Source organism: Ipomoea nil, unplaced genomic scaffold (genome assembly GCF_001879475.1).
Source record: "Ipomoea nil cultivar Tokyo-kokei standard unplaced genomic scaffold, Asagao_1.1 scaffold0642, whole genome shotgun sequence".
Lineage (NCBI taxonomy): Eukaryota > Viridiplantae > Streptophyta > Magnoliopsida > Solanales > Convolvulaceae > Ipomoea > Ipomoea nil.
In genome coordinates this window covers 1763869-1789339 of record NW_017617070.1, presented here as the reverse complement: position 1 = coordinate 1789339, position 25471 = coordinate 1763869, and the positions used below count along the sequence as shown (strand labels likewise).

General features: G+C 36.6%; 1 protein-coding gene and 1 long non-coding RNA gene across 2 annotated transcripts; both read left to right on the top strand.

The window, feature by feature from the left end:
* LOC109174352 lies at positions 1–17231 on the top strand. Its single transcript, XR_002053054.1, has 3 exons — positions 1–136; positions 4164–4166; positions 17218–17231. It is a non-coding gene; the product is annotated as an uncharacterized LOC109174352 (long non-coding RNA).
* Positions 17232–21671: 4440 nt separating this feature from the next.
* On the top strand, positions 21672–22271 carry LOC109174415 (agamous-like MADS-box protein AGL62). Its single transcript, XM_019323652.1, has one exon. The coding sequence runs from the start codon at positions 21672–21674 to the stop codon at positions 22269–22271; it is 600 nt and encodes a 199-aa protein (XP_019179197.1).
* Positions 22272–25471: the final 3200 nt, after the last annotated feature.

The window sequence follows — 25471 nt, the reverse complement described above, 5'->3', positions numbered from 1 at the left end:
GTGAACTCCAGAACACTCCCTAGCTCGCGAACACCATCGTAAAACTCCATAGCCGTCATCACCGTGCGCCGTCGCCGTGCCGCCGTGGTCATCACCAAAACTCCATAGACGTCGCCTCCTCCTCCATTTCTGACCGGTAATCTTTTTATTACTCATTTTCTGGAGACTTCAATTTTAATTTCTGGCCTTTGGTTTATTGGAAATTACTGTACACTCCAACTTCTCCTAGAGCCAAATCTAAGTGTATCACGGTGTAGTGTATAATGCTTGGGAGATAAAGGCTAAAAGAAGATATGCTGATTACATAAGCAGAATAAGGAAAATGCCAAGACCTCCTTATGTCCCACCAGAAATATGGACAAAATGGAATGATGTTTGGAATTCTGAGGAGGGCAAGAAGAAAACAGAATTGGCTAAGAGAAATAAGCGTGGAGGAGTTTTAATTGGAGTTGCTCAATCTACCCATACCACAGGATCAACACCTCACGTAAAAGTTGCAGCTCAACTTGTAAGTTATTTGAATTGTTTAAGTTATAAGTATTATGTGTTTTGTATTATATGAAAATAAGATATGGAAACCTGAGATTTATTTGAACTTGAATGATTTGATAATGAGGATTGATTGAACTTAGGAGTAGAAACTGCAGAGTTAATTTGGGAAGCACTAGCTTAAATCTTTTAATGAGGATTCTAGGTAAAATGAATAACTAGAGTTTACTTGACTCCAACTTTTATGTTTTTTGTTGATTGTGATTGTGTTTTATTGTGTTTATTGATTGATGTTGGAGATTATAATTGAATTGTATTATATATTGAACAGGGAGATAGTCTTATATACAAAGGAAACTCTGCCGAATTTTTTCTTACTTTAATAATTGCTTTTGTTTGTTAAATATAATTTGTAGGAAGGAAAATTGGGTCATTGTCCATCGTATTATGAACTGTTCAGGCATACACATACCAAACAACACGATGGGAAAACATTCATAGCTGAAAAAGCCAAACAAATTCATGTAAGTTTAATTTGTTTTAAGTTTTTAAAATATCTATGCCTTTACATATATTTTGCACTAAATCTCTAACATATTTTAGGAACAAGTTGAATCGCAACGGGAGATGTTGGCAGAAAATGGGGAGCAGGTGGATGACAATCAATTATACTATGACGCGGTTGGTGGACACGATAAGAAAAGAAGAGTTTATGGACTTGGTTCATATGGTTGTTCTGTTGTTCATGGTCCAACTAATGATAACACTTCTGGCAATATGACACCAACATCGCGACCACCCGACAATGCTACTTCTACTTCTGCAAATGTATAACATGAAATTCAGAGTTTGAAGGAAATTATTCTCCTTATGCAACAACGACTTGATGCTATTGATGGCGGGAGAGCGGGTACTTCATCATCACCTCCATCTGCAATCAATTGATTTTAATGGTTGTTTGTTAATGTTGTTTAGACTTGAATTGACTATTATATTATGTATTAAGTGTGGATTGATAATGTATTATTATGTTGTTTAGACTTGAATTGACTATTATGTATTAAGTGTGGATTGATAATGTATTATTATGTTGTTTAGACTTGAATTGACTATTATATTATGTATTAAGTGTGGATTGGTAATGTATTAGTATTATAACTTAATTTAGAATTATGTTATTTTTTATTTTAAAAACATTCATTACTATTTACAATCAAATTTTAAAATAATTCAAAAACGCGACGGAATCGCGACGGAATATAAAATTTGCGACGGAATATTTGTTGCCAATGAAGCGACGGAATTACGACGGAAAACATTTCCGTTGCGAAATTGGCGATGGAATTCGCAACGGAATAATTCCGTCGCCAAATGGCGACGGAAATATTCCGTCGCCAAACGTTGCGACGGAATTATTCCGTTGTCTACCAAAAAACGACAAGGCGATAGACGACGGAATAAATTCCGTCGCGAATCGCGTTTCGCGACGGAATATTGCCCATTCGCGACGGAAAAATTCCGTCGCGATTCGCGATTTTTCTTGTAGTGACGACATCGTTAAGTCGGAGTAAATATGTAATTTAGTTGTTTTTTCCCTCCCTCGATTCAAAGTACCAGCGATGGATAACGGTGGGGAACCACAGGTCCGTTACGGGAGGGGCTATATGTGCACCATTTTGATAATTGAGGGGCAACATTTACACCACTCATAATTCATGAGTGACATTGATAATTGACGTATTATAGAGGGACATTTTTTACAATTTTCTCTTAATTTGTCAATTAAATTAGCCAACATAAGAGGGTTTAATGTTTATCATTTGTACACTTACAATCTCCCCTTTGGCAAATTAATTGGCAAAAACTATCGCATATATACTTTGGACAAACAATAAATTAATATTTTAAAAAATTTCATTAATAACTTGCCCTTAGTATATTTGCTTGACATAAAACCTATGTGTTAGAATTTATTGACAATTACCAAGACACTTTGAACCATGCTCCATCCATAATGCTTCAGGCTCAACAAGCAAACTAATAATTCCAATAGAGTACCAAATAGAGAGATAATAAGTAGAAGCCCAGAATACCAATAGAAATAGACAGTTAAGTTAAATAAAAGCTTATCATCCAACACAAGGCATACTTCAACCCATAATGCTACCAAAGCCAATATGCCAACACAGAATCCGTAATCCATAACAAAAAATAGATCAATAAAAAAACCATATACTCCCCCTTAATCAAAAAACCATATACTCCCCCTTAATCCAACCATATTCCCCCTTATTATACTCACTCCCCCTTTTTTCCAATAAATTGACAAAGGTGAATATCAATAGTGGATTGAGTTTGCCAGAGTGCCCGATTGGACTGATCCTGTACAAGAGAATTAGAAACGAGAAACGCAGAACTTGATAACAATTTTAACAAATAACGTATAAGCACAAGTCAAGTTGGAGCAGATTAAGTAGATAAAACGTAACATACCAAGTAAAAAACGCATTCAAGCACAAATTCGTAGCAAATAACACAAAAAGCACACAATTGGGTCACTCAAAGAGACAAATTGGTAAATAAGACAGTAAGCACATTTAGGCAAAGCATATTCAGCCAGAGATTCAACTAAAGCAACATTAGGCACATATTCATATAAATCTAATTTAGGCACATATTCATATAAATCTAATTTAGGCACATATTCATATAAATCTAATTTAGGCACATATTCATACCAGATAGCATGGGAAAACACACATACGGTCATGACCGGACTAAACACATAACATAGAGCAAGATTACAGATAACACTTTTATGGAGAATGCAGGTAAATCAATAGGTACATTCACATAAACACATAGCCACGAATATCAACTTGCAGCAAATTTACCATTCAAGCAACCTTATAGAATTCAAATTTTTAGCACAAGAAACACCAACAAAAAGGCATAATCAAAGGATTATCATATCAAAAGCATCCAAAACAACATAGATAGAACATTTAGTGAACACATAGAAACAGTCAAAAACAAAACACAAAGAATGAATACGCAATTTAGAGTAGTAGGTAACGAAAAGGACTAATTGCGAGAAAATTAAAAAAAATTGGAATAGAGGACAAATCAATCATAGAGAGACACACGCACAAAAAAAACACATAGATGCAATGTGAGAGCATGTAGGAACAGAACCATTAATTCAAAAGATAAATTCTATGATCCTGAAACAGATTCTATCACAGATGCAGAATATTACACTGGCAAAGATGAAGAATTGTCAAGATTTGATGAATGCAAGGATATTGAAGTAGAGGGCACCAAATTAGGTAGAGGAACACATAAAAACTCAGCTTTAGACATAGGAAAATTTGCAGGTATTTCACAAGACACATTAGACAATGACACCCTAAAATATTCATGAAATCAACAAAAAGAATTAGAGAGTAATGAACCTGTAGACCTATCACCAAAAATGATGGCAAAATTAATTTTGAAGATAGATGATCTATTGTGGATGCGTGTTGGAATGTCAATGTCGTCTTGATCAGTGTCAGATTCTGATTCTGGTTCTGGGTCAGGTTCAGATGGCGTGGGTGATTCTGGATCTGGTTCAGGAGTTTCAGGATCAGGAGTTACAGAACGGTTTGCATCAGGTTCTATCACTGACTCAGGTTGTGAAACTTCAACAATATCATTCGGTTGATCATCAATTACAAAATTTGTAGACTCGATGATGGTCTTGGTCACTTTGTTGTAGACACGATATGCACTGCTGTTCGTTGAATAACCGGGAAAGATCCCCTTGTCGCTTTTTGGTTTAAATTTTGCAACAGGATTTCTATCCTTCAAAATAAAACATCGTGAGTAAAAAATGTGAAAGTAATTAATATTCGGTTTCTTACCTTTCCATAATTCATACGGTGTTTGACTTGTGCCTGACCGAAGATAGACTCGGTTGGGGATGCGACATGTGGTGTTTACAACTTCTGTCCAGAATTTTTGAGGTAATCCTTTGGCGTTGAGCAGGACTCGTCCCTTTTCTTGAATGATGCTGTTTTTCATTCAACGACTCCGTTTTGTTGAGGTGTCTTTGGTGCCGAATACTCGTGGGTAATTCCTGATTGATTGGAAAAGGCATCGAACAAGTTGTTGTCGAATTTCCATCCGTGATCACTTCGAATTCGAATAATAGGTTCATTTCTTTCCTTTTGGAGTTTCAGTCCCAGTGTTTTGAAAGCTTCAAGTGCTTCGGATTTTTCCCTAAGAAAGATTACCCATGAAAAACGTGAAAGATCATCAACACATACCAGTATGTACTTCTTACCTCCAAAACTCCCTGTTTAAGTAGGACCAATAAGATCCATGTGGATCAGTTCTAGGCAGTAACTCGTCATTATGGTATGTTGAGCTGGATGAAATGATTTGGTCAGTTTCCCAACTTGGCAGGCACCACAAATGGTTGATTCGACTTTCATCTTGGGTAAACCACGAACACCTTCCATCCTCATTAGTTTATCAAGTAGTATGTAACTCAGATGCCCCAGTTTTTGGTGCCATAGCTCAGCTTCATCTATGCTGGTCCTGCAACAGAAGATATTTTAGTTAGAATATAGCAATTGTCAGTTGACCTTTTACCTTCCATAACGCATTGATTTGTTTTGTCCAAGACAATGCATTTATTTTTTTTGAAGCACACGTTCCAGTTTTGGCCACATAGTTGACTTATACTTATGAGATTTGCGTGAAGTCCATTGACTAGCAATACTTTTTCTAGTTTTGGCAGGCCAATGACATTTAGCGTGCCGATGCCAGTGACATGACCTTTAATACCATCACCAAAGGTAACATCACCTTTGCTTGCATTTACGTTACTTATAAATTTGGCATTTCCTGTCATGTGACGGGAACACCCGCTGTCAAAGTATCATTTCTCTTCTCTTCATGCACTTTTAGAGTGAAAATAGACAAACGAAATATAGTCAGTCTTTTTAACCTAAATCTATTTTATAAAGGGTTGGGTGTTCATGTGCGTGAATTTCTCGATTCTTTGACACTTGTAGAAGTAGTAGCATTCGGGTCTGGTATGGCCACGCAACATGCAATAATGACATACGGGGTCACAGAGTTTGTACTGTTGCTTGTTTGACCATACTATACCACTGTGTTATGTTTCGTTGAGCTGGATTCAGGAATGTCTCCTGGATCAAGTCCAGACGCTTTGACAAATACCGTTTTATCCTTTGAGTTGCTTCCAGTGAAGCCCAAACCGAATTTTGCAGAAGTTTTTCTTCCGGAATCAAGGATTTTGTCAAGTGTTGAAGTGGTGTCCATCATTTGGATTTGTCGTTTGTAGGTAAGAGCTCCTGCTTCAAGGTCTGTACTTCCTATTTCAGTATGCCATCTCGGTCAGCCACTTCTTTAAGAAGTACATCCCTATCTGCTATTTGAGTTTGGTACACTTTACTAGCATTTGTTATAATACCTATCTCACTAGTTAATCTAAGATTTGCTTTTCGTAGGGCTTCCCATTTGGGATACAACTTATTAAACTCAACTTCAAAAGATAAAACATTTAATTCTAAATCTTCCGCTGAAACATATTCACCACCCTCTGAGTTAGCTCCTTCATCAGGTTCTAAACGACCAACAACACGAGCAGTATCATCACCTGGTTCGTCTAAATCAAATGCAACATTATTTTCTTCAGGGACAAAGGCTACATTTTTTATTTTTTATTTTTTGTGTGATCAGTTAAAATTTCCATTTCATGGGTTCTACGATTTCCCATTGACTGAGTAACAGTTTTGTTCTCTCAGCCATCGTGTTCCTGAATAGCCGTGACTTTCATTTTGAACCTCGGTGGTAAGGACCTAAGAATTTTTTTACAAGTTTTGCGTGTGGGAAAGGTTCACCGAGGACCATTGCTCGATTTGCTAGTTCCTGTATGTTTGTGTGAAAGTTCGTGATGGTCTCATCCTCATTCATCCGAATCTCTTCAAAGTCGGACTGGACTAGTTGCAGCTTTGATTGTTTCACTGACGTAGTTACTTCGTAAGTTGATTCAAGAGCCTCCCACGCACCGTTAGCTAAATCAATACCTGCAACTATAGAAAGCAGATTTTTATGCATAAGGGAGTAAATCGTATCTAAAGCCTTACCGTTATATCCAGTATCAGTTTTTTCAGTTTGGGACCACTCAGTTTCAGGTTTAGCTACTTGCATTCCGTCAGCACTAGAACTGGCTTTGGTCGGATGAATCCAACCTGTCACCACGGACCGCCATACTGCATCACCCTGCGAATGAACAAATTAACAGAATAAAAAACCTTAGCACGATCCATTTTGTAACACAGACCTCAATTGTTGATGCTGCTGATCCTGATGCAGTCGAACTGACCCAGTATGATCAACACTTCCTTAACAATAGTATAAAGTAATTTGTTGAAGTAGTGATTCTGGAAACTTTCTCTAAAAAAATAATAATATTCTAATTCGTGTGAAATAAAGAGGTAAGCATCCCATCCTTTTATATTGAAATTCACTCAACGAATTCCCCATTATGTGCTATCCATACGCCTTTACCAACTCAAAGCCATACTAGAATAAATTACCACCACAATAAATAAGCCATGCATCCTTCGACTAAAGATCAGATCCATACTTTCGACTTCCACTTAATTATTTGCACCTGATTATTGCAATTGCTGTAGAATGCATGTGATAGGAGACGATCTATAGGTTAATTTCCAAAATAAATTCTAATTATTTTGTCAATTAAATTAGCCAACATAAAAGGGTTTAATGTGTATCATTTGTACAAAATGCTAAATTTTAAATCTAAACTGTAAATGCTAGATGCTAAGCAGTAAAAAGTGAACCACTAAACCAAATAAAACAAAAAATGCAGTCATAAACTCTAAAATAGCAACCCCAAGTACAATGCACTTTTGCATTTTTGCAAGTGCAATATTTAAATACTAAATATGCAAAATGTTAGTACTACATGTGCAAATCTGGAAAATTCTAAAAATTAAAGATTTTTGTTTTCAAGTTTGCATAGTAAAGTTGGTGATAATTACGAAAATGTCACCACATGTTTTTTCTTAAGTCGGATCTGGAACATCCATTTTTCCCAAACGTAAAGTTGAGATTGGTTCTTAGTTTTCACCTAAAGACTTGTTCTCATAGGATCCAACACATGAGATGGCATTATATATTTTCGTTATATAATTATGAATATAAGATTCGGCGGACCAATTTGTTAAAATTGACCATTCTTTTTGTGTGGTATACAACATTAGTTGTAATTTTTGAACGGTTGTGTCCATGCCTATATTGATTAAGAAGTCGTTACAACATACAGCCCCGAATAATTAATTAATACATTTTAATATTAATTACATATTTTATATGGCCGTCAAAATTTTTATTATATTACTAATTCTAGATCTCGCCTACCAACAGATGAGCTGGCATTATAGTTTCTATTACATTATTACGCATTTAAGATCTGGCATACCAAGTTGTGAAAATGGAACTTTTTTTGTGTGTGGTGTATGAAATTAGTTGATATTTTGAATAGTTGGGTCAATGCCTATACCGATTAAGAAGCAACACAATATACAATCGTGAATAATAGATAAATATATTTTTATATTAAATACATATATTTTATATAACGGCCAAAATTTCTATTATATTACAAATTCTAGATCTTACCTACCAACACATGAGCTGGCATTATATAATTCCATAATAATATTACGAATTTAAGATTCAGCATACCAAGTTGTAAAAATCTTCATTGATTATTCCAAATTCGAGATCCGACATACCAAAAAGTTGTGAATATCTATATCGATCATTCAATTGTAAACTTCCAATTTAATTTGTTTTTATTTTAGTTGCATAATAAATTTCAAATATATAATTGAAAAGCGTTAAGGAATAACAACCACACCCAACTATAAATAGACCACTACACATTCAATGCTATCAATATACTTTGTCTCTACATCTTTTGTGAGGGAATTATATTTTTCTTGAAAATGTCTAGCAATAATGCCAATCGAAGGGTGGGTAGAGGTAGGCAAAGGATTCCCCTATCTAGAATTGAAAGTGACACTAGTCGTAGTGTTGCCTTCTCGAAACGCCGCAATGGTCTTATCAAGAAGGCCAATGAGATATCCACACTATGTGGCGTGGAGATTTTGTTGGTGATTTTTTCGCCTTCTGGCAAGGCTTATACTTTCAGCAACCCTGGTATGGATGCGATCTTAACCAAATATTTTGGTGCTAATCCTACAGCACAACCCAACCCTGCCGAGCAAGTTCCTGCCGAACAAAACTTGCGTGCTCACCGTGAAGCCTTGATGCAAATCATGTCTTCCCAAATTAATTACCTGGAAATGCAGATTGAAGAAGAAATGAAAGTAAATAAAGCTTTGCGTGAGGCCGAAAAGGTTAATCCTCCTATTTCTGAACTTCCATTATCAGAGCTACCATCCATGAAACACAAAATGGAAATGCTTCGAGATCTTGTTCTGCAAAAACTAATGCAAGTTCCTGGTCAAGCTCATCTTGATACAAGCAGCTTATTTGGCTATTCACAATTTGGAGCGAATGACAATGTTGGCCCAAGTGGTGGTGCTAGTGCCCAATAAAGAGCCAGTACGAACCAAATGATGATGGAGGGACCTAATTAGAAGCAAGAAGATATTTATGAGTTTTATTTCAGTATATTTATATGTTTTCTCTGCATTTTATTATGGTTTTAGTTATTACATACAGATGATCGATTAAGAGATAATATGAACGGAAATGTGCGTTTTGGATATCTTTTAATAAAAATATCTTGAGTTTACATTGTTATGAAAATTAAGGACAAAATTATTTGACCAATTACCTGTTTTTATTTTTAAGTTACAATGGCAACTATAGAAGTGTTATTAAGACACATTATAGTAAATGTAAGGAAAAAAAAGAGTGGCATGCCATCAACAAAGATATTTTATTTTGGGTAGTAATTAAATGGTACGGAGTATTATATTACAACACCCTTTTTAGATGTAATTAATAAATTGTGGTACTATATCATGCAGACTCATCAATCGTTAATATATCGATAGAGTAAGTTTTGTTTACCTATTAAAAAAAAAAAATGAAGAGGAGAGAGAGAATAGCAATTTTCAAGGTGAAGAAATTTCCATTAATTCTCCAAAAGCTTAATTAATACTGGCTTTTTTACAAATTTACTTTAATGTGGGCTTACAATGATAATATAAATTTTCTCAGCGGATTTCAGTGAGATTATTCGTCTAAGGACATCCGTTTTGTTTCTTTTGCTATACCAACTTGTTCTAAATAGGTTTGATTTAATTTATAGAAATATTTGATTTTGTTAATGCTGTGATGATGAGATGAACACCGTAGCTTTGGTATTTTGGGGAGTGGATAAAATAAAGTTGCATTTTTAATCCTCCTCCGTGAGCCCTCTTCTAATAAATAAATATAAGACAAGTTGGATACTTTGCAAATGATATAATAAATAAATATAATGCAGTTTGTTGATTGAGTATTTATTAAGACATGGTTTGCTTTTCTTCAACAACCCAAACATGTAGCAGTGATTTAAGCTCGAGAATTTGCTTAGTCACTGTAATTTCTTCTCACCCCGTTGCAACATATGTACTATTGCTTGTTTGACCTTACTATACCACTGTTATGTTTCGTTGAGCTGGATTCAGGAATGTCTCCTGGATCAGGTACAAACGCTTTGACAAATACAGTTTTATCCTTTGAGTTGCTTCCGGTAAAGTCCGAACCGAATTTTGCATAAGTTTTTCTTCCGGAATCAAGGATTTTGTCAAGTGTTGAAGTGGTGTCCATCATTTGGATTTGTCGTTTGTAGGTGTTTAGCTCCTGCTTCAAGGTCTGGACTTCCTGTTTCAGTCTCTCTTCTCGGTCAGCCGCTTCTTTAAGAAGTACATCCCGATCTGCTATTTGAGTTTCGTACACTTTACTAGCGTTTGTTATAATCCCTATCTCACTAGTTAATCTACGATTTGCTTTTCGTAGGGCTTCCCATTTGGGGTACAACTTATTAAACTCAACTTCAAAATATAAAGCATTTAATTCTAAATCTTCCGCTGAGACATATCCACCACCCATTGTGTCAGCTCCTTCATTAGGTTCTGAACAACCAGCAACACGTGCAGTAATTGCAACAAAATTACCGGAGATTTTCTTCTATATCAGATCCAGTTGTTTCAGTATCAGGTTCGTCGTCACTCCAGGTAATGGCGAACATAGATTTTTTGCGTCTGAGATAGGTGGTACACTCCACTTGTACATGTCCAAAACCTTCGCACTCATAGCATTTGATTCCTTTATTATTAGGTATTTCTTTGGACTGCCCTAGACGTGAGACAGACTGCTTGAAGCTTGACGAGTCTGCCCTAGGGCCGGTTTTGGACGATGTTGCTCCTCTTTGTGCATTTCTATTGCCCGAATTTTTTGAAACCTGTTTCAAAATTTTAGAGAACTGTTTAGTAAAAAATACAACCGTATCATCACCTGGTTCTTCTAAGACAGATACACCATTATTTTATTCAGCGGCAAAGGCTACATTTTTTTTTTTTTTTTTTTGTTTTTTTGTGTGATCAGTTAAAATTTCCATTTCATTGGTTCTAAGATTTCCCATTGACTGAGTAACAGTTTTGTTCTCCCAGCCGTCGTGTTCCTGAATAGCCGTGACTTTCATTCTGAACCTCGGTGGTAAGGACCTCAGAATTTTTTTAACAAGTTTTGCTTGTGGGAAAGGTTCACCGAGGACCATCCCACGATTCGCTAGTTCCTGTACGCGTGTGTGAAAGTTCGTGATGGTCTCATCCGAAGCTCTTCAAAGTCGGACTGGACCAGTTGCAGCTTTAATTGTTTCACTGACGTAGTTCCTTCGTAAGTTGACTCAAGAGCCTCCCACGCACCTTTAGCTGAATCAATACCTGCAACTATAGAAAACTGACTTTCATGTATATGGGAGTAAATCGTATCTAAGGCCTTATGGTTATATCCAACATTAGTTATGTTAGTTTGGGACCACTCAGTTTCAGGTTTAGCTACTTGTGTTCCGTCAGCACTAGAACTGGCTTTGGTCGGATGAGTCCAACCTGTTACCACTGACCGCCATACTGCATCACCCTGAGCTTTTAGATGTGTACGTGTGCGAGCTTTCCAATAAGTGTAGTTCTCGCGTTTAGCTGAGGAAGAACCTTAACATGATCCATTCTGTAACACTCAACAACCCGTGAGAATGAACAAATTAACAGAATAAAGAAAAGTAATAAAAGTCGCTGAAAGTTTGAGTTCAAGATGCACGGAATAGCCAGATCGACAGACTAATAAATTAAGTCTGCAGGCTCTGATACAAATTGAAATTGCACCGTGAATCTTGAATACAAGATGAACCTTAGAATTCTACTTCATTTTATACTTTAAATAACCAGACCAATTAATTAAGTTATTTAATGAAAATAAATAACGAAATAAAAGGCAAAAATAAAACAAGTACACCGGAATTGATCACACATTTCGGAGCACACTTCTCCTACGTCTGCGGGGCAACTCACGTCTGCCGAATTCACTAGATGTTCACCAAGGTGTTTTACTTGGGGTGAGTACATAAGGCAATCAGCCACTACTACCACTACAAACTTCCTAACATCCCGAATAAGATTGGTACGTGCATGCCTACATTGACCTCAATTATTGATGCTGCTGATCCTGATGCAGTCGAACTGACCCAGTATGATCAACACTTCCTTAACAACAGTATAAAGTAATTTGTTGAAGTAGTGATTCTGGAAACTTTCTCTAAAAAATAATAATATTCTAATTCGTGTGAAATAAAGAGGTAAGCATCCCATCCTTTTATATTGAAATTCACTCAACCAATTCCCCAATATGTGCTATCCATACGCCTTTACCAACTCAAAGCCATACTAGAATAAATTACCACCACAATAAATAAGTCATCCTTCGACTAAAGATCAGATCCATACTTTCAACTTCCACTCAATTATTTGCACCTGATTATTGCAATTGCTGTAGAATGCATGTGATAGGAGACGGAGGTTAATTTCTAAAATAAATTCTAAAATTAATATAGACGTTTGAGTTCGGTAACGTTGAAATAGACGTTGTGACACAAATATTTATAACGCAGTTTCGGGCAAGTAGCCCTAATCTGCGAGGCACTTCTCAAATTGAGAATTTGCCTAAATCCACTAAAAGCTCAATATTTAAAGTACACTTTTGTTTAGGGAATGAGAATTACACAATATGATTTCCTATCAAGCTATTGAGACCTAAACACTTGTACTACTTTTCAAGGGGATTTGGGAATCTCTCTCAATTACTCTCGTGCTCACGATTAGGTGCTGAAAGCGTGAATGAGAGAGTTGTGAAGCAGTTCCTTTTGTAGGCCGAGAGTTTGCAGGTTGGATAGGAATAGGATTACTATTCCTATTTAGATTAGGAATATATGTCCTAATCCTTGATTGTCTTAGTATTCCCTTTTTGACTAGAATTTGACAAAATGTTCTCAAGTCAACATTCTCCCCCTTTGTCAAACTTTAGCAAAAACTTTGGTTCATCTTGAATCTTCTCATGGCTTGTCATGTGTGATTTGTCTCCCCCTTAATTTGTGAATCTCCTTCTTATCCTGATGTATCTTGTTTCTTCAGAGATTGTTAAGGGGAATTGTCTCCCCCTTAATTTGTGGGACATTGGATACAGTTAAGCTCTTGTTTTTTTTTTTTTTTGTTTTTTTTGTTTTTTTTTTGTTTTTTTTTTTTGTGTGTGCAAGAGTTGGGCTAGTATTGCTGATATTAGGATGCATCCTGGGTCCCAAAGGTAAATGATATGTATATGCAAAAATAAGATAATATATACCAGATAAAGGTATTTTGCATCCTTTCCGGTTACCATGCTGAGGATAAATTTAAATGACACAGGAATCATTGGGATGTAAATGAGCTAAGCTCTCAAAGATCTGCTTGGTTTTCTTGTCTGATCTGCTTGTAACAAAAGCTTAGAGTAACTATGCCAGAAGTTGTGCCAACAAAAAGAATTGTTGCCGTGCAACCCAACAAAGATTCACAACAAGAGTTCTGCCTTCTCTGCAACCCAAAAAAAAAAAACTCACAACAGAGAGTTTTCTGCCTGCCTTTCTCCCCCTTGTTTGCTAAAATGGTCAAGGTCTATTTTCTGAATTTGATGTTGAAACAGGGGTTTCAACACCCTTTTCTTGAGTGTGCTCATCCTTTTCTTGAGGGAACTCCTGGCTTTCTTCTTCTGATTCTTGATCTTCTTCATGATCTTCTTCATTGGCTGCTTTTAGGATTTCTAACCATTCTGATATTTCTGCTCTTTCTTCCTTGATGTCCATGTGTTTCCTTAAGATTTGTTTTTCTGAGGTCTCCAATTCTGTTAGTCTTCCCTCAAAATAGCTGATTAGTGTCTTGGAGTCTAGAGGATTGTTCTTTGGGGCTAAGGATCTTAGGTCATTTTGATGGCTTCCCTTCCTTAATTTTACTGTGGTGTTGAGGTTCTTGACAATGGTTTTTGGGCCATGTGTCTTGAGATTCTGTTTTGTCAGTATGCCAAAGATGAGGTTTGGGAAGATTAAGGAAGTGTTGGATTTTGTGTCTTCAGCTAGGTTTGTGATTTGTGAGTAGATAAGGATACCCATGTTGAGTTTAACTCCTTTCCCTATCTTGTATAGCAGCTCTGCTAAAGTCCATTTCACAGTGGATTCGTGGAGTGATGGCATCCAGTTTGCTAGAGCTATTTTCTGGAGGGTGGCATATTTGCTTGTTAGGGAAGCTGCTTTGATCTTGTTCTTTTCAAAAATGACATTTCCAGCTGTGAGCTCTTGGGCAACTTGCTCACTGTTTATTTCCATGTTTTGTTCTGCTTCTGGTGTTCCTAGATATCTGTTGATGATGTCTGGAGTGAAGTTATAGAAGCTGCCTCTTACATATACCTTTCCATACAAAGGACTACTAGGTGTAGAGATGGTTTTTGTCATATTGCAGTAGAACTCCTGTATAACCTGTTCATCATAGGGTTCTATATTGGTCACTGTTCCCAGGAGTTGACTTGTGATTAATATTTCTTGAATCTGTTCTGGATTGTCTAGCTTATCTATAGGAAGCAGTTTTTGGCTGATAATTTTTCTTTCTACTATTCTTTTCCATAAACTTACTGCTTCTTTTCTCAGAAAGTTTGTACTATGGGGTTTTGGTAGGTATGACATGTCAGCATTAGTACCTACTTTCTGTTTCCCCTTTTCCTTAGTACCTACTTTCTGTTTCCCCTTTTCCTTGCTGGACAGTCTATCCCTTTTGGTGGTTGGTTTCTTCTTTTGTTTTTCTTTTTCCTTGGTAGGTAGCTGGGACTTCTTTTGGGCTCGGGTCCTTACTCTTTCATCACCATCATTATCTTCATTGGGTGTCCAGTCATGTTCATCCTCTGTTTGTGTCATTTTTGATTTCTTGGTTTTTGAGGGTTTAGGTGGGATATTTGGCTGTCGTTGGGGGGGTCCTGCCCGTATTGGGAAATCATTCGGCCTTTTGGCTCTGGGATCGGCCCCTTCATACGGGTCAGTCACCTTCCTCTTTCTAGGGTTTCGGTTGACCCGAGGAATTGGATTTGGGGTTTCATCGATTTGGGTTTGTTCTCCATTTGTAGGACTTGGGGGACGATTCACCTCATGATGTTGAGACTCCTCTTGTCCCTCACTTTCAGTTCCCCTTGGATTTTCTTCATCGACAGAGCTAACATAGGAACCTAGATCAGGTTCCCAGCCACGATTTATGGCAAACCGGAGTTGTACCACTAAATCGTTTGGATCAACAATTCTATTGTCCCCGAAATCAGCCGCGATGGGCATGGGCATGGGGATTTCATGATCTGCTAGAGGGAGATTCGGGTTACCTGGTGGGTGGCTCTGTTCTTGGGGTTCGCCGAACGGTACTCTGGCTATCGGAACGGGATTTGTTGTAATGTTGGGACTTTCTTCTTCGACACATATCGGGTTCGAGGACTCTCCGGTGCCGGTGTAGTTTGTGGTGCCCTTGGTCGTTTTCTTTCGTGGTAACTTTCCCATCCTTTGGTTTCATGTTCTCACCATGGTTCCTGTTGTGTGAAGGTTTGGGGTGAGTGGGAAGGTCACTGATGGATGTTGAGTGGAGTCGGGTAAGGATGACGATTCTGGGTTTCTGAAACAGGGCTTTTGTTTGGGATGGGTATCCGGGTTTGGGTCTTTTATGATGGGTCGGTGTGATATATCAGATATGGACATGGGCCGGTTTTGGGTTGATGGACTTGTTTTGTGGATTGGGCCCATGTGTTTTTCTTTTAATTGATGAGTGTTATAGGATACACAGGCCCATTTCAGTCCTTAGTTTTGTGTATCTATTTCCATCTAGAGCTTTGGTCAAAATATCTGCTAGTTGTCTTTCTGTACTTATGTGAGTAAGACTGATGATTTCATCTTCAACTAATTCTCTTATGAAATGATGTCTGATGTCTATGTGTTTTGTCCTTGAGTGTTGAACTGGATTTTTTGAAATGTCTATTGCGCTCTTATTGTCACAGTGAATTATCATAGTTGACTGTTGCATTCCATAGTCTTCTAGCATCTGTTTCATCCAAAGTAGTTGTGTGCAACAGCTTCCTGCTGCAATATATTCAGCCTCTGCTGTTGACAGTGAAATTGAGCTTTATTTCTTGCTGATCCATGATACTAGATTAGTACCTAGGAAAAAACATCCTCCTGACGTACTTTTTCTGTCATCTATGTTACCTGCCCAGTCAGCATCACAATAAGCTGAGAGATGATGATTGGTGTCAAATGAGTACCATATTCCTAGATCAGATGTCCCTTTCACGTATTTAATGATTCTTTTGACCGCTTTTAAATGTTGCTCGGTTGGATCTGCTTGGTATCTTGCACAAATTCCTACTGCAAAGCTTAGATCTGGTCTGCTGGCAGTTAGGTACAGTAACCCTCCTATCATGCTTCGATATAGGGTTTGTTCAACCGGTTTTCCCTCTGCATCCCTTGATATTCTCTCTGTTGTTGGAACAGGTGTTCTGACAACCTTGCTTTCTTCTAGACCAAATCTTTTGACTAAATTTTTGGCATACTTGCTTTGAGAGATAAAGATTCCATTGTCCAGTTGTCTGATTTGTAAACCAAGAAAGTAGGTTAGTTCCCCAACCATGCTCATCTCGAATTCCCCTTCCATGTTGATGATGAATTGGTCTTTGTGGACCTTGAGTGTTGAGCCAAATACTATGTCATCAACATAGATTTGGGCAATGACTATGTCTTGACCGAGTTGTTTGACGAATAGGGTTTTGTCCACGCTGCCTCTTGTGTAACCCTTTTTGATTAGGAAATCAGTGAGGCATTCGTACCAAGCCCGTGGTGCTTGTTTTAGTCCGTATAGTGCTTTGTTAAGTTTAAACACACTTTGTGGAAAATGGGGGTCTTCAAAACCTTTTGGTTGAGCAACATAGACCTCTTCTTTTAGATATCCATTCAGGAATGCAGTTTTCACATCCATTTGGTAGAGTTTTATCTTGAGTATGCAAGCTACTGCTATGAGTAGCCGAATTGATTCAATTCTGGCTACTGGGGCAAATGTTTCCTCGAAGTCTGTTCCTTCTACTTGAGTGTATCCTTGAGCTACTAGTCGGGCTTTGTTACGTATGATGTTTCCTTGTTCATCCGTTTTATTTTTGTAAATCCATTTTGTCCCTATGATATTGGCATGTTCCGGTTTAGGGACTAACTCCCAGACATTGTGTCTTTCGAATTGTTGTAATTCTTCTTGCATGGCTTCTACCCAAAATTCATCTTTTAGGGCTTCCGTGATGTTTTTGGGTTCAATTTTTGAGGTGTAGCAGTAGTCATAGTCTCCTTCTTCCATTTTTTGATAGTCTCGTTTCTTTCCTCTAGTCCTGATTCCTTCATTTAGTCCTCCTATGATGTTCTCTATTGGATGATTTTTCTGTACCCTGGTTTCATCAGTGGTGTGGATTTCTTCTTCAAGGTCTACAGTTTCTTCTTTTTCTAATATTTCTGGTTCTGATTTCTGGTTGTGTGATGTTGGAACTGCTGTTTCAACACCAGTTATCTCTTCATCATTTTTGGGGAAATCTTCTGTTTTGTCATTGACCATAACATTGATAGACTCCATGACAGTGTTTGTCCTGAGGTTATATACTCGGTATGCCCGGCTGTTTGAGGAGTATCCTAGGAAGATTCCTTCATCTCCTTTGATATCAAACTTTCCCAATGGTTCTCTATCTTTTAGAATATAGCATTTGCTTCCAAACACATGTGTGTGTTTTAAATTTGGTGTTCTTCCTTTCCAGATTTGATATGGTGTCATGTTGATTTCTTTTCGAATGTATACCCGGTTTATCAAATAGCATGCTGTGTTAACTGCTTCTGCCCAGAATTTTGATGGAAGTCTTTTGTGATTTAAGAGGACTCTTGCCATTTCTTGGATGGTTCGATTCTTTCGTTCAACTACCCCATTCTGTTGGGGTGTTTTTGGTGCGGAGAACTCATGATGAATTCCATTCTCTGTGCAGTATTCTTTGAATTTTGTATTCTCGAACTCTCTCCCATGATCGCTTCTTAGGCGAATAATTTTTCCTATTCTTCCCTCTTTTTCATTCTGAATTTTGATAATGAGGGTTTTGAATGTTGTAAATGCTTCAGATTTTTCTCTAAGAAAGTTTACCCATGTGAATCTTGAGTAGTCATCAACTGTTACATAAACATATCTCTTTCCCCCTATGCTTTCTGTCTGAGTTGGCCCAAACAAGTCCATGTGTAGTAGTTCTAGAATTCTAGAAGTGTATATTCTTGAGGTCTTCCTATGGACTGTTCGGGTTATTTTGTTTTCGAGGCATGCATCACATTTTTTGTTATCATCTATGTCAAGTGTTGGAACTCCTCGATAGGCTCCCTTCTTTAAACCATTTTTCATGTCATGAAAGTTTATGTGACCCATCCGTTGGTGCCATAGTTGTGTTTGATTGACGGTTGTCTGTAGGCAAGATAGATCACCGTCCTATGTGTAGCATTTATTTGCGGATTTTCTTCCGATCATAACATATTCATGATTATGATTGAGAACATTGCAACTATCTTTTGTGAATTCCACTTTAAGTTCATCTTCACATAGTTGACTTATACTAATCAGGTTTGCTTTTAACCCTTGTACTAGGAAGACTTTTGGCAGTTTTGGCAGTCCATGTACATTCAGGATTCCATTTGCAACAATTTTTCCTTTTCCTCCATCTCCAAAGGTAACATATCCTTCATCTTTATAGTGTATGTTTTCTAAATTTTCTGGATTTCCAGTCATATGCCTGGAACATCCACTGTCAAAATACCATATATCTTGCTCTTTGTTTGTTTTGGAAGTGTATGCAACATTTTGGTCTTTTCTTACCCAGATTTTCTTGCTATTATTTCTGTTGTGTGGTGGCCATACCCCGTTGTTTTGTCTGTAGTAATAGTCGTTTTGTCTTTTGTAGCAATGTGCTTTGATGTGTCCTAGTTTGTGACAATAGTAGCACCTTATTCTTCTTCGATGTCGGAAGTGCTGTTGCGACACCTCCTGTATTTCAGGTTGATTATTCTCACTGGTGTCCGTGTTTGGAGTCCCGAGTCTTTTGGTAAGCTCCTTAATTTCTTGTAGCAGTTTTGTTTCTCTGTTCTTGAGGTCTAGGAGTTCGTTCTGGGCTTCTTTGTACTGTTTCTCTATTCGCTCTTTTTCATTCTTTAAATAGTGATTATCTTCCATGAGTTCCAAGTTTTTCTTGATGATTTGTTCCCATTTGGCATTTAGTTGAGTGTATGCCTCTAGTAACTCTTGCATGTCATCACTATTGTTGTCTTCATGACTAGCAGTGAATGCTACGAAGTTTGTATTGTTATCATCTTCTTCATTATCTGAGTCATCGCTCAGAGTTGTTATATATGTTTTATTTTTCCTTTTCAAGTATGTAGCACATTCTGATTGAATGTGTCCAAAGCCTTTGCATTCATAGCATTGTATTCCTTCAGTAATTGCACTATCTCTTCTTCGCTCCAATCAGTTCTAGGTTTTGCATTTCCTTTATCATCAACCGGAGTTTTCCATTCGTTTTCTATTGCATTCCAGACGCCTTCTCCTTGTGCTAGAATGTATATCTGCATTCGAGCTTTCCAGTAGGAGAAGTTTGTGCCAAGTAAAGCCGGGGGTCTGTTGTTTGAAAGACCTTCTCTTGGGAACTCCATTTGGATCCTGCTGGTAACTTGAGCAGACCCGCTCTGATACCAATTGAAATTAATATAGACGTTTGAGTTCGGTAACTTTGAAATAGACGTTGTGACACAAATATTTATAACGCAGTTTCGGGCAAGCAGCCCTAATCTGCGAGGCACTTCTCAAATTGAGAATTTGCCTAAATCCACTAAAAGCTCAATATTTAAAGTACACTTTTGTTTAGGGAATGAGAATTACACAATATGATTTCCTATCAAGCTATTGAGACCTAAACACTTGTACTACTTTTCAAGGGGATTTGGGAATCTCTCTCAATTACTCTCGTGTTCACGATTAGGTGCTGAAAGCGTGAATGAGAGAGTTGTGAAGCAGTTCCTTTTGTAGGCCGAGAGTTTGCAGGTTGGATAGGAATAGGATTACTATTCCTATTTAGATTAGGAATATATGTCCTAATCTTTGATTGTCTTAGTATTCCCTTTTTGACTAGAATTTGACAAAATGTTCTCAAGTCAACAAATTCTAATTATTTTGTCAATTAAATTAGTCAACAAAAAAGGGTGTAATGTGTATCATTTGTACACTTACAAAATGAAATGGCTAAATTTTAAATCTAAACTGTAAATGATAGACGCTAAGCAGTAAAAAGTGAACCACTAAACCAAATAAAACAAAAAATGCAGTCATAAACTCTAAAATAGAAACCCCAAGTACAATGCACTTTTGCAATTTTGCAAGTGCAATATTTAAATACTAAATATGCAAAATGTTAGTACTACATGTGCAAATCTGGAAAATTCTGAAAATTATAGATTTTTGTTTTCAAGTTTACATAGTAAAGTTGGTGATAATTACGAAAATGTCACCACATGTTTTATCTTAAGTCGGATCTGGTACATCCATTTTTCCCAAACGTAAAGTTGAGATTGGTTCTTAGTTTTCACCTAAAGACTTGTTCTCATATGATCCAACACATGAGATGGCATTATATATTTTCGTTATATAATTATGAATATAAGATCCGGCGGACCAATTTGTTAAAATCGACCATTCTTTTTGTGTGGTATACAACATTAGTTGTAATTTTTGAAGGGTTGTGTCCATGCCTATATTGATTAAGAAGCTGTTACAATATACAGCCCCGAATAATTAATTAATACATTTTAATATTAATTACATATTTTATATGGCCGTCAAAATTTTCATTATATTACTAATTCTAGATCTCACCTACCAACAGATGAGCTGGCATTATAGTTTCTATTACATTATTACGAATTTAAGATCCGGCATACCAAGTTGTGAAAATGGAACTTTTTTTGTGTGTGGTGTATGAAATTAGTTGATATTTTGAATAGTTGGGTCAATGCCTATACCGATTAAGAAGCAACACAATATACAATTGTGAATAATTAATAAATATATTTTTATATTAAATACATATATTTTATATACTGGCCAAAGTTTTTATTATATTACAAATTCTAGATCTTACCTACCAACACATGAGCTGGCATTATATAATTCCATAATAATATTACGAATTTAAGATTCAGCATACCAAGTTGTAAAAATCTTCATTGATTATTCCAAATTCGAGATCCGACATACCAAAAAGTTGTGAATATCTATATCGATCATTCAGTTGTAAACTTCCAATTTAATTTGTTTTTATTTTAGTAGCATAATAAATTTCCAATATGGAATTGAAAAGCGTTAAGGAATAACAACCACACCCAACTATAAATAGACCACTACACATTCAATGCTGTCAATATACTTTGTCTCTACATCTTTTGTGAGGGAATTATATTTTTCTTGAAAATGTCTAGCAATAATGCCAATCGAAGGGTGGGTAGAGGTAGGCAAAGGATTCCCCTATCTAGAATTGAAAGTGACACTAGTTGTAGTGTTGCCTTCTCGAAACGCCGCAATGGTCTTATCAAGAAGGCCAATGAGATATCCACACTATGTGGGGTGGAGATTTTGTTGGTGATTTTTTCGCCTTCTGGCAAGGCTTATACTTTCAGCAACCCCGGTATGGATGCGATCTTAACCAAATATTTTGGTGCTAATCCTACAGCACAACCCTACCCTGCCGAACAAAACTTGCGTGCTCACCGTGAAGCCTTGATGCAAATCATGACTTCCCAAATTAATTACCTGGAAATGCAGATTGAAGAAGAAATGGAAGTAAATAAAGCTTTGCGTGAGGCCGAAAAGGTCAATCCTCCTATTTCTGAACTTCCATTATCAGAGCTACCATCCATGAAACACAAAATGGAAATGCTTCGAGATCTTGTTCTGCAAAAACTAATGCAAGTTCCTGGTCAAGCTCATCTTGATACAAGCAGCTTATTTGGCTATTCACAATTTGGAGCGAATGACAATGTTGGCCCAAGTGGTGGTGCTTGTGCCCTATAAAGAGCCAGTACGAACCAAATGATGATGGAGGGACCTAATTAGAAGCAAGAAGATATTTATGAGTTTTATTTCAGTATATTTATATGTTTTCTCTGCATTTTATTATGGTTTTAGTTATTACATACAGATGATCGATTAAGAGATAATATGAACGGAAATGTGCGTTTTGGATATCTTTTAATAAAAATATCTTGAGTTTATATTGTTATGAAAATTAAGGACAAAATTATTTGACCAATTACCTTTTTTATTTTTAAGTTACAATGGCAACTATAGAAGTGTTATTAACACACATTATAGTAAATGTAAGGAAAAAAAAGAGTGGCATGCCATCAACAAAGATATTTTCTTTAGGGTAGTAATTAAATGGTACGGAGTATTATATTACAATACCCTTTTTAGATGTAATTAATAAATTGTGGTAGTATCTCATGCAGACTGATCAATCGTCAATATATCGATAGAGTAAGTTTTGTTTACCTATTAAAAAAAAAAAAGAAGAGGAGAGAGAGAATAGAAATTTTCAAGGTGAAGAAATTTCCATTAATTCTCCAAAAGCTTAATTAATACTGGCTTTTTTACAAATTTACTTTAATTCTCATGCAGACTCATCAATCGTCTAAGAACATTCGTTTTGTTTCTTTTGCTATACCAACTTCTTCTAAATAGGTTTGATTTAATTTTTAGAAATATTTGATTTTGTTAATGCTGTGATGATGAGATGAACACCGTAGCTTTGGTGTTTTGGGGAGTGGGTAAAATAAAGTTGGATTTTTAATCCTCCTCCGTGAGCCCTCTTCTAATAAATAAATATAAGACAAGTTGGATACTTTGCAAATGATATAATAAATAAATATAATGCAGTTTGTTGATTGAGTATTTATTAAGACATGGTTTGCTTTTCTTCAACAACCCAAGCATGTAGCAGTGATTTAAGCTCGAGAATTTGCTTAGCCACTGTAATTTCTTCTCACCCCGTTGCAACATATGTACTATTTCTTGTTTAACCTTACTATACCACTGTTATGTTTTGTTGAGTTGGATTCAGGAATGTCTCCTGGATCAGGTACAGACGCTTTGACAAATACCGTTTTATCCTTTGAGTTGCTTCCGGTGAAGCCCAAACCGAATTTTGCAGAAGTTTTTCTTCCGGAATCAAGGATTTTCTCAAGTGTTGAAGTGGTGTCCATCATTTGGATTTGTCGTTTGTAGGTGCTTAGCTCCTGCTTCAAGGTCTGGACTTCCTCTTTCAGTCTTTCTTCTCGGTCAGCCGCTTCTTTAAGAAGTACATCCCGATCTGCTATTTGAGTTTGGTACACTTTACTAGCGTTTTTTATAATCCCTATCTCACTAGTTAATCTACGATTTGTTTTTCGTAGGGCTTCCCATTTGGGGTACAACTTATTAAATTCAACTTCAAAATATAAAGCATTTAATTCTAAATCTTCCGCTGAGACATATCCACCACCCTCTGAGTCAGCTCCTTCATTAGGTTCTGAACAACCAGCAACACGTGCAGTAAATGCAACAAAATTACCGGAGATTTTCTTCTATATCAGATCCAGTTGTTTCAGCATTAGGTTCGTCGCCACTCCAGGTAATGGAGGACATAGATTTTTTGCGTCTGAGATAGGTGGGACACTCCGCTTGTACATGTCCTAAACCTTCGCACTCATAGCATTTGATTCCTTTATTATTAGATATTTCTTTGGACTGCCCTAGACGCGAGACAGACTGCTTGAAGCTTGACGAGTCTGCCCTAGGGCCGGTTTTGGACGATGTTGCTCCTCTTTGTGGATTTCTATTGCGCGAATTTTTTGAAACCTGTTTCAAAATTATAGAGAACTGTTTAGTAAAAAATACAACCGTATCATCACCTGGTTGTTATTTTTGTTTGATCAGTTAAAATTTCTATTTCATAGGTTCTAAGATTTCCCATTGACTGAGTAACAGTTTTGTTCTCCCAGCCGTCGTGTTCCTGAATAGCCGTGACTTTCATTCTGAACCTCGGTGGTAAGGACCTTAGAATTTTTTTAACAAGTTTTGCTTGTGGGAAAGGTTCATAGAGGACCATCCCACGATTCGCTAGCTCCTGTACGCGTGTGTGAAAGTTCGTGATGGTTTTATCCGAAGCTCTTCAAAGTCGGACTGGACCAGTTGCAGCTTTGATTGTTTCACTGACGTAGTTCCTTCGTAAGTTGACTCAAGAGCTTCCCACGCACCTTTAGCTGAATCAATACCTACAACTATAGACAGCTGACTTACATGCATACGGGAGTAAATCGTATCTAAGGCCTTATCGTTATATCCAACATTAGTTATGTTAGTTTGGGACCACTTAGTTTCAGGTTTAACTACTTGCGTTCCGTCAGCACTAGAACTGGCTTTGGTCGGATGAGTCCAACCTGTCACCACATTTTTTTTCTTAAGTCGGATCTGGTACATCCATTTTTTCCAAATGTAAAGTTGAGATTGGACCTCACTTTGACAGCTGTGGTTGTCCGGCTGTCCTCGCCGGACAGCCACGGCTGTCTGTGAATGGGCAGCCACCGGCTGTCCTCGCTGGACAACCGGTGGCTATTATTATTATTATTATTATTATCATTATTATTATTATTATTATTATTATTATTATTATTATTATTATTATTATTATTATTATTATTATTACTTTTTAAATTATTTTATTTTATTTTATTTATTTATTTTTTAATAATTAATAAATATGTAACATGTAAAAAAAAAAAAGCTAATTGAACAAATTAACTGGTAAATCGGTCTATTTGACAATTAATTTAGTTCGTGGTGGAAATTGAGTACTTCGCAATAGTAGATGGGCCTATTTGACACTTGTGCCTTTATATTATTTTGGACTGAAGACAACAAACGCAGTGACATTTTCATAATTATTATCGATCAACTTTACTATGCAAAAGTCAATTTTAAAAAAATAAATAAATTATGTAAGAATTTTTTTTTATAACCATTACTTAAGAAATATAGTTGTCAATATTGTTGGATATGTGCGAAAAATAAAACACATCGAAATTTTATAAAAATATTCATAACAAAATATGATACATAATTAATTTGAGAAAATAATTTGAATAGAAAACACATTATAAATTACACATATTAAATATTAAAAAAGTGAGTGTGTTGAAGCCATAGGAGAAGAACTCAAAAATATGTAAAACTAT

Excerpts from the sequence above, each read along its gene's own strand:
- LOC109174415 (XM_019323652.1), top strand. The coding sequence starts at position 21,672 with ATGTCTAGCAATAATGCCAATCGAAGGGTGGGTAGAGGTAGGCAAAGG.